General features: G+C 40.0%; 1 protein-coding gene across 1 annotated transcript in view; it reads left to right on the top strand.

Annotated features, from left to right (window-relative positions):
- Window positions 1-10,705, top strand: part of CCDC93 (coiled-coil domain containing 93) — a 92,590-nt gene that overhangs the window by 46,227 nt on the left and 35,658 nt on the right. Inside the window, exon 11 of the mRNA XM_008073313.1 lies at window positions 9,955-10,071. Within this exon, the coding sequence (XP_008071504.1) occupies window positions 9,955-10,071 (117 nt within the window). The remainder of the gene's footprint in view (window positions 1-9,954; window positions 10,072-10,705) is intronic.

Raw genomic sequence — 10,705 nt, 5'->3', positions numbered from 1 at the left:
TCAAAAAAAAAAAAAAAAAAAAGAATTAAATGAGATAATTTTTTAGAATTTAAAAATAATGAAAAATTTGAGCACAGAGTATCTGCATGGAGAAGGTACTCAGGGTACATTCTGAGTTCCCAAGACAGACCTGTGCCTCTAAAGCTACAAAATATTCTAAGATCCTGTCTTAGGGAGATGTTGACAAAGGAATGATTTAGTTGGCAGACTAAGCATTAAAGTGGTAAAAATGGTGTACAGTTAGTATGTGGCATTAGGGACAGTCCCTTTCTGCTCCTCTGGGGATCTTGCATCTTCCCTGGCCCAGCTTCCTTCCCATTCTTCTGGCTTCTAAAGAGATTTAGGGGGTCATAGGGTACAAGTATTTTTTGGACAGTCAAACTTTTTAGTTTTCTATAAATCATAGTAATAGACTCTTCTTCCCTGTAAAAATAAGTGCTATGATGTAATGAGAATATTGGACAGCAACACCTAAGCACGGTAGTGTCTCTTCTAGCACATTCTGGGAAAGATGTTACCCTTTGGAAACAAAGAGAGATGGAGCCACTTGACCTAGAGCCTGTGGACACTCATAAACTATATATCTGAAAGCTTCCTCACATTCCTTTTCCTGCTGCTTTACAGGAGCCATATTAAATTGAGTTACATATCTCACGGACTTATTTTGAAACTTGGATTATTTATCATGTTATGCTTGAAAGGCACAGGGAACAGTCAGAAGGGCATCCCCAAGCTGGCGCTGCCTACCAAAGACAACAAAGTCCCTAAGCGGCTTTTCCCGCCCGCGCAAAACTTAAACCTGTGCTCAAACAACCTCTCCCTATAGAAATGCTACCTCATATTCTCCTCCAATAAGACTCAAGCCCGGCACTGGCCAGCCCCTGCAAGGTTCATAAATATATCCCTCTCCCTGCATAACTCTCTCTTCTCTCTTGCTTTCTCTCTCTGTCCCCACCACTCTCTTACTCTCTCTCCTTCTCTCTTACTTTCTCTCCTTCTCTCTTACTTTCTCTCCTTCTCTCTCACTCTCTCTTACTCTCTCTCCTTCCCTCTTTCTCTCTCTCTTGCCCTTCCTCGGTTACAGTCCCTTCATATAACTGCCCCTTTAATAAATCTCTTGGTTCAGACCGGGTGTGGAGTCGTTACTGGTGCCAAACTTCTTTCAATGCTGTTATAAAAACTTGTGAATTTTGCCCACAAAAGAGAAGTCTGTGCATATTTTGACCTCATTGTTATATCCCAATGTCTGTTGGCTTTCCAAACACTCATATTAGGCTGACTGTTCAATTTGGTCACAAAATCATTTTCACAACTTATCCTTCCAAAATTATCTTGTCACTTTTCTTCTAGAGCAAAAATATTTCCTGATCTCAGCCTAACTGGGTTTTTCTCAGGGACCACCAATGGCTTGCCTCCTGGATGTTTCTCAATCCCGTCTCTACTTCCAAGGTTTATTACTGAGACCCTAAAGATAGTGGCATCGATTTTAGATAAATTGCCAATGCCCAATTTCAGCCCAATCTGGCAGTAAAGTAAAAAACAAATAAGCAAACTGGTGGACAACCTACAGTGGTCCCATGATTCCTGCCTCCTGGTGTTCACACCTACCTTTGTGTAATCCCCTTTGAGTGTGGCTGGGAGCTGTGTCTTGCTTACCAAAGGTGATGGGATGTATATGATCACATGTACATAATTATGTTATATAATACTGTGATTCCATCCTGCAAGGAGACACCCTTCCTTGCTGGCTTTGACAGATTAGTGGGAGTGCTGGGGAAGCCCATGTGGCAAGGAACACAGGGTAGCCTTCAACTAACAGCAAGAACTGGGGACCTCAGTGAACAAGCCACAAGGAAGTGAATGCTGCCAACAACTATATAAGCTTGGAAGTGAGTACTTCCCCAGAATAGCCTCAGATGAGACTGCAGCCCCAGTCAGTATCTTGACTGTAGCCTTGTAAGAAGCACAGGAGGATCCTGCCAAGCTGTGTCCAACTGCCGACCCATAGAAAATGTAAGATAATAAATACATGTTGTTTTAAGTCATTACATTTGTGGTAATATTGCTACGCAGCATAGATAACCATACAAACAACCTGAGAATGAGAAAAGCAGCCCCTGACATCTAAGAGCTAGCCTGGTACTATCAGCAAGACCTTTATGTTGCTGGGAGCTGGACTACACATATAACCAGGCCTTGGTGTGAAACGCAATTTCAATAAAGACCAAGGCCACCCCATGACTGTGAACATGTCTGAACATGGACAAAAACACAAACATTGTCCAAATCACGAAGATGGACAAACATCCTCTATCCTGGCTATTATGCAGACGCAGCTTTACCCATGATTCATTTCCCCCCAATGTCTTAGGGTAAGATTTATTAAGATAATCATTGATAGACTTACCCATCCTTATGTCCAACACAGAGCAAAGCCCCACTTCCCTGAACCCTCTCCTAAATCACTTAATACAAGTCCAAATCCTATATGAAGTTCCATTAGTACATGTTCTCCCTAACTACAACCAGCAATACATCCAACTTGTTCAACTCTACGTGTGTTTCTAGCTAAATACAACTAGGTTTTGGCTGAAAAAACCTCTCTCTCTCTCTCTGTCTCTCTGTCTCTCTGTCTCTCTCTCTCTCTCTCTCAATGCCTTGGAGGCCTAGTGACAGATTGTTTCAGGCTTACTGATGTCTCCTCACATGAGTATATAAAGTCCTAAGGGAGGACATGGATTGGGTTGCAGATTTCTCCCCAAGGCCAGTTGCTGTAGCCAGAAATTAGCAGCCCTTCTGAATTAGAGAGAGTGGAATATGAGAAGGGATTGTTTTTGCCAAGCCAAAGGATACTGGGCACACATGTGGCTAGCATCTCCGTAAAGCCTCTTAGTAGACTTGGGAAGTTTATTTAGCTAACTTGGATAGAACTAACCTCCAAAAATTAGTCATTAGTATATTATCTGTCCTCTTGAGGTGGCTGCCTTCATGGTGTTATTTCACGTCTGTGGTTTTGTAACCATTTCACTCTTGCTAATTAGTATATTACTGCTTCTGAAAACATTTTTAAAGAAAATTAGTATTACTTTGCGGCTATTTTAAGTTTTTGGCTTGATTTCTTTTCTACCAGAGAACCAACAGAATTGACCCTGTAGATGGGAATGATTTTTTTCTTTGAGCAGACACCTATTGAGCACTTACTACTATATGCAGGCAGTGCCAGGTGTAGGAGCAGGGATCGAGTTACACATGAGTCAGGGATGCTCCCCATGAGGAGTCGGTCAACTCTAAAAAGGTAAATTACAGAATAACACAACTTATGTGCTTGCAGAGCAGATGCCGTGGCTACTTTGTTTTGTCATTTGAAATCTCAGTGTCTACCCAAAGAAAAGGGATTGGCATAATGACATTGAATTTTTTTCTGGTAGAATGGATGACTTTTTAAACAGTACCCAGTTGAGGCGAAATGGAAAAGGGCAGGGCTTAAGACTGAGTGAAGATACCATGCCTTATCTGGGACAGAGGTCACAGGAAGCCTAGCAGCCAGGAGACCCTGACTGCTTTATTAGCAAATCACACCTGAGCTGGAACCCTTGTGATTTTTAATAAGCTTAGATATTAACGTTTCCAATCCCATGATCCTGCCCCAACTCAAAGAAACATTTTTATAACTTCTAGCAACATTGGCATGAGGAGTTGGGGAAGAAGTATAGTACAGAGAGGGGTTGCCCTCCCGGGACCCTCCTGGGTGGCCACAGATAGAGAAATGATAAGGGGCATGAAGGTCTGGGGTGGATTTTCAAACCCATCCGTTCTAGACTCTGCCTCTTCCCGTGATCGGTATAACCCAAGTCATATCCTAACCCTCGAAACTTCTGGGGAGCCAAGATTTTGTCTTTTATTTTTGTATTCCTGTTGTTAATGCATAATAAATACTCAGTAGATAGAGGATAGTAGATGGCTCGAAGACTCTGTGGAGACTCATCCAATACCATGACAAGTGATTCCCCTTCCTAAAACAGGCTCTTCTGTGATGTCATGGAGATTACTTCCTTGTTGTCTCCTTTATAGCACTACTTGCGATGCCAGGAACTAGCAGCCCCTCTGAACTAGAGAGAGTGGAATATGCTTTGCCTCTCTCTTTGCCTGTCTCCCAGGACTAGAATGTTTGCTATACGCGAGGGCTAGGATCATTATATATCCCCAGTGCCTAACATAATGAGGTTTTCACAAACATTTGTTGAAAGAAGGAAGAGAGGGAGAAGAAGGAACAAGAAGAGCTTTCAAAACTCTCTGTGGCACATCTTAGGGATTGAGGAGAATGTGGAGGATGTAATGCCTATACTTATGAATATTAGTTGGTTTTGCCTGGCTAACCTGTTTAAAGGTCCAGAGGTAAGGACTTTATCTTCTTTCACTTCCCCATGCCTGTCACTGTGCCCCTCACATAATGAGGTCTGGATAAAGGTTAGTTGACATCAGCCAAGAAAAGTAGGAAGGAAGACTTAAAACTGTAATCAGAATAAAGGGAATAAGGAATCCTGTAAATCTGGAGAGAGCAATGCTAAATCTGTTTTTCCAAACAGCTCCAAGATTTTATATATTCTAAGTGACTAAGTTATGCAATATATAATAACTAACTGTAAAGAGAAGGAAATTAGCTAGTGAATTGCAGCCTGGTGGAATTTTCTCAAGCACACAGCACAACCTTTATATTTCAGGTCCTTATCAATTCGCATAAAGAAGTAGGTGTTAACCTTGTCCAGATTTGAATACATTTAAATAATCGCTTGAAGAGATAAGTGAACATCCCTTAAGAAGGTAAATGTGAACTGTTTTATTTAATTTCAGAAAAATCAGTTGTACTAATTCACAATTTGATGAGGATGCCATCTGACCTGAGAGTTTATGGGGATAAAGGTAGGAGGTTTTGCATTTTGTTCACATCTTTTAAATGTTAAATGCATTCTGAGCAGGGATACTGTGTTGCTCACCATGCGACTCAGAGCAAAGTATTAGACTCAGCAAGGGTATATAAATATATGGGTCATTGGAATTCGTGGAACTTTGTTAGTGAGCATAAGAATATTGAAGAGGCCAGGCTCGGTGGCTCAGTCTATAATCCCGTGCCTTTGGGAGGCTGAGGTGAGTAGATTGCCTGAGCCCGCGGGTTCGAGACCCGCCTGGGCAACTTGGCGAGACCTCATCTCTACAATAAATCAAAAATTAGCCGGGCGTGGTGGCACGCGCCTGTAGTTCCAGCTACTTGGAAGGCTGAGGCAAAAGAATCACTGAAGTCCAGCAAGTTGACTCTGGAGTGGCTGTGAGGGTGACAGAGTGAGACTCCAACTCAAAAAAAAAAAAAAAGAATATTGAAGAGTGTTTATATCCTCAGTTTCACTAATGGAAGCAGGCTGTAGATCAGGGAAAGGAGATGATCCTATCCTTTCTGTGGTGGTCACACTTTATCAGGAATGCTTCAAAGTAGAGTGTGTTATGTCCAGAGGATAGCAGCTGAGATGGTCAGAGGTACCAACGTATTGTTATAGAAAGGACAAATGGAAGAACTCTGGATACTTAGATTTAATCCCTGTTGCTTCAGAGGGAAATGGGCATGTTTGTGTGTATGTGGTATGTTTTGGGGATGTGTTTGAATAAGTATTTGCACATCTGATTCCGCTGCTTTTGCTGGCTTTTGTTCATGATACTTTGAATTCTTGTGTGCTTTTTACTTTTGATTGGGAGCACATATTCCTGTAAAATTCTTTGAGGCCTAGAGTTGAAGGTTTTATAGAAGATCTGATTTGCTTCTGCCAAGCATGTGGGGGCATTTCATCTCAGGTCTCTTTTACACCTAGTTCTGATTTGTGGGTTTTTGAACCATCCAGGTATATGCAAATTTAGATTGCAGAACTGAATAAGGGCCAATCTATTGTTACAAAATCTTATTCCAGATTATTTTCCCTCTTGTGTCAATTTATGTGAGACAATTGTTACTGAATTGTAAAAATCAAAGCTTGTAATGATCTGGTTTTGCCAAATACCCCAAGGACAAAAGCCAACTTCAGTGGGTACACATACCTTCCTGGATTCCCACTTTAACTTACTTTTTGACCTTCCATAATTTTGTAATATTCTTGATACCTCATAGATTTTTTTAAAAAATTTTAAATATTTTGTATAGTCTGCCCACTTGTTTCAATTGAAGGGTCAATCATGGTGCTAGAAACTGAAGTCTCTCTGTTTTGTAACTTGGCACCCTTGTGAGATTTTGGTAGAGTAGGGGCATGATATAGGAGAGATCCCTGTATTAGGAAAAAGGTTGATATCTAAATAGCCTTTGGGATCTCATTCAATTATAAAAGTATATAGTTTTAACTAAAGTAATCATTTTTTGTTTCTCTTGGAAATTTACCATTTCGAACTAGACTAATATTATTGAGTGACATTTAAATGTTTCACCTAAGAATAGAAGTTGTGACTGTCAATTATTAAAAAACATTGAATTTGCGCTAGAAGTCATCTTAATCCACGCTGTGGCTTAGAAAGCACGTTTTTAATCTGAAATTGTTGAGCAAAATTAGATTGATGCTTTAGCCCTCACTACAATGTAAACACATGGAATATTTGAAGATGGTTGGTGTTCTTTGACAGATTTTGCATTTTTCAAGTAGAAATCAGTTAAGATGCCCCAGGATTTAAATTTTTCATGTCAAGGATTTAGTATAAAGTTCCCTCTCTTCCTCATCTGTCCAACTTAGTCCCATCATTCAAGATCCAACTAGGTCATCTTCAGCTTTCTTTTCCACCATAACATTCAGTGAATGGACTATTGGATGAGCCCTTTAAAGTCCTGTTTTAAGGACTTGTTTCTGTCTTTATCAGCCTGATTTCTCTTAGCTTTGAGAAACAAAAAATTTGGCCTGCTTAATAAAATATGTTTGAAAAATAGAGCAATCAGCTTTCTACTCTCTTTATTTTAGTTGTGGAATAAGCTATTTTATCTGTCCAAAAATAACTTTCCATTAAAGCAGCTTCCCATAGCACAATCGCAGGACTCAAAGGCAAATGAAGGAACTCTCAAATCTATATGTACTGTGGGCCTGTCTGTACTAGTATATGTTATTCATGTGAATTAGACTAGAGCGATGTCAAATATGGAAATGCTGTACTCTCCTGATATTAGTGTGTGTTAATGCTTTTAAGTGCATATTGAAAGGACTCTGCAGAGCACTGAGAATTGTTACCTAGCAATAAGAGAAGATATTTTGAAAGCCCATGTTTGCTTAAAACATATACTGTCATAAAAGAGAGATGATAAGGCTGGGTACAGTGGCTCACGCTGGTAATCCCAGTACTTTGGGAGGCTGAGATAGGAGGATTGCTTGAACTCAGAAGTTTGAGACCAGTTTAGGCAACACAAAGATATTTTGACTCTACCAAAAAAAAAAAAAAAAAAAAAGCAAAAATTTGCTGGGTGTGGTGGCATGCACCTGTAGGCCCAGCTACTTGGGAGGAAGAAGTGGGAGGATCGCCTAAGCCCAGGAGGTTGAGGCTGTGGAATTGGGGTTGCACTGTTGCACTTTAGCTTGGATGACAGAGTGAGACCCTGTCTCACAAAAAATAAAAAAAGAGAGCTATATAGAAGCTGTATAGAGATTTTAGTCTGTGTACTATAAGCGTTTTCTGTTTATATAGTTCTCTGAATCACCTGTCTAGTAAAAGAGTAGAATCAGAAGGAACTTCTCCCTCCCAGTGTTCTATAAATGGTGGCCGGCCTTTGGTGGACCCACTCCATTGACTGGCCAGTCAGTGGGTACATTCCCAAGTTCCAGTCAAGAGGTAAATTCCCAAACGATCTAGGCTTCTTAGATTAAAGTCTTGGTTTTCAACATTTTAATTTCAGGACCCATTTAAAGGTTCTTAGAAATTACTGAGGACCCAATAGCTTATGTATTAATTCATTTACGAATAACAGTAATAAACACAGGGCACATTAACATCAGAGCAGTGATATCACATGTCATGTAACATCTGGAAAATTTCACTGCATAATCATGAGAGAATGAGAGTAAAAAGGCAAACAACATTTTAGTATTATTTTGAAAAGAACCCCTGAAAGGCTCTTTCATACCATGCGGGGTACATACATACCCTGCGGGGTAGTTCCGGTGAATGGTGAATTAGTTCTGTTTCAGATATCAGTAAATTATGAATAAAAGACTTATATAATCCAGTAAAGTAAAATACTCTGAGGATGTGCCTGTGATACTTAGAAGTCAACATCAAGGAATCTAAGTTGAATGTTAAAACCCCAAACTGAAAGTAACTATAAGAAAAATACAATTAAATCTATAACATACAAAAGTGGTCAAATTAATAGCATAGTTCAGAGACAGTAATCCAGTCAGAGTGGATGGAAACATAATTAGTTGACTGTAATTCTGTTTTTGGCAAATGATTTGGAAGTAGGAAGGAAGTGTGGTCTTTCCTCTCCCCCCTTTTTTTTAATACTCACCAATAATTTTCAGAAATAATTCTTTCTTCCCTGTACTATAGGTTGTGAACATCTTGATGTGCCCAAAATTAATGTTAAAAAGTTAACTCCAACTTCTGGAAATCCTGCAGGCTGAAATAATGTTGGCATTTTGTAATACATGATGCGTAGTTTTTCTGTTTTCTTGATAGCCTCTGAACCCATGAGGTAAAAAGGGTTTTTTTTGTCTATTTGTTTGTTTTACCATTTTTTGCAGCCATACCCTGCTGGTTGTTTTCCTAACTCTGGAGTCGTTAAGCAATAAAAACAAAAACTAAAAAACCTCATCGTTCATTAATAGTGCTGCTAAATTATTCAGAGAAATCCTCAACCAAAATAAATGGTGGTTAATCCCATCCAGTTTCTCATCCTCCTGACTTTCCCATACCTTTTCCCTGTGGGTAGGTATTTCAGGCTTTCAAGTCCAGGGTCACTGTTAAAACATGCAAGGAAAGTCAAATACCCAATAGTTTTGTTTCACTTGGGTTTAAAATCAGTGATTAGCTTGGAACTGGAGTACTTACTATAAAGAAGGAAATTTTTTTTATAGTGGGTGGTTGTTTAATAAAGCTATTATAGTCATCCAGGAAGTATTTTCAATGACATCTATTGCAACAAGTTCCTCCTTTTGTTTCTTTTTTCTGGGATTTCTCACAGGAGCCTTGAGGCAAGTGTTTGTATTTAATATCTGCACCAAGCTGCTTTCTTCTTTGTATGATTTCTCAGCAATTTCATTCCCTCTCCTGGAAAAATGCTGCCAAATTCACATCACTCCATTCAGAGATCTCTCCCTTATCCCCTTCGAGTCCTGGCAATCCTTCTTCTCCATCTCTCCTCACTTACACAATTGCAGAACTGTCCTGCCTAGCCTCTCTCAGCAACTTTTATCCCTCTCGGGACTGTCCCCTGTTAACATCAGAAAATCAGAAATAAGAAATAGTTTCAGAAAAGAAAAAGTGGGCCCGTGGTTGGAGGGAAATGAGTGGAAAGACTCACCATTTTAAGGACTTCTGAATGGTTAGACTTTTAAACCGCATGCTTATAATGCGTTCATCAAAGTGAATCAGTTTGTTATTCTTGATAACTGTAGACCAGTCCTGTGAAGATATTATGATGACCATGTTATTCCTCTACTCAGGACCTTTTGAATGATACCTTATTGCCGAAATGATATCAGCATGACCACAGTTGTATATCCCTATGCTTTTGCACATGCTGTTCCCTCTGCCAAGAATGAAGATTCTGTTGGTAGGACTTTTGATCATTGTGTCAGAATCTCTGGACTGGGATTTTAAACAGGGTTTTCTGTAGGTTCCCTGGCTGCCTTGTAGTGCTTTTCCTGGACTGAGCAGGGATTGATCACATGAAACAAGGTGGACTAATGAAATACTTTGGATTTGTCCTCTTTTTACCCACAGCAGTCTGAGCTGTCAGCTGAAGAAAGTCCAGAAAAATTAGGAGCCTCCCAGCTACATCGTCGGAAAGTTGTTTCCTTGAACAAGCAGATTGCTCAGAAGACCAAACATCTCGAAGAGGTTAGTGTTTTCTTTTCATAATTTTATTCAAGATCTTCATGGTAGATTGGCCAACAGAGAGTTCAGAACAGGGGATGGCATACTGTATAGCCCTCATACATATTTTATCTATTTTCTGTGGCTACTTTCAAACTACAGAGTTGAGTAGTTGCAGGAGAGACCATACATATGACCTACAAAGCCTGAAATATTTATCTGGCCCTTGACAGAATAAGTTTGCAAACCTCTGTTACAGAAGATCACAGGTCAATAATAGCATTAGTTCACAGATATTTACTGAGCATTACTGTGTGCTGAACTAAGCTATTAGGGTGCATGAAGAACAGGTTATGAACCCTACTGTGAGTGATCTTAAGGTCTAATGGAGAAACACATTAAACAAATGCATCACACTCATCATCATTTGATTACAGCTGTGTAAGTACTTGAAGGAGAACTCCAGGGAGCTGAAAGAGACAACAAGGAGACCTGACCTAGCCTCAGGTCACAAAAGGGCTGAGAGTGCTGATGAGTGGGGTGTTGCTAGGCAGGAAGTCTTCATGGGGGGTCTAGAGGGCTTGGTTGAGAACTTACGGAACAACATGCACAAAGACCGAGGGAAGAAAAGTCTTGACCAATTTCTGTTGTGTGACTG

Source organism: Carlito syrichta, unplaced genomic scaffold, assembly GCF_000164805.1.
Source record: "Carlito syrichta isolate Samal-C Ts95f unplaced genomic scaffold, Tarsius_syrichta-2.0.1 Scaffold315821, whole genome shotgun sequence".
Taxonomy (NCBI): Eukaryota; Metazoa; Chordata; class Mammalia; order Primates; family Tarsiidae; genus Carlito; species Carlito syrichta.
The sequence above is the reverse complement of the archived record's forward strand: the minus strand, read 5'-3'. Positions and strand labels throughout refer to the sequence as shown.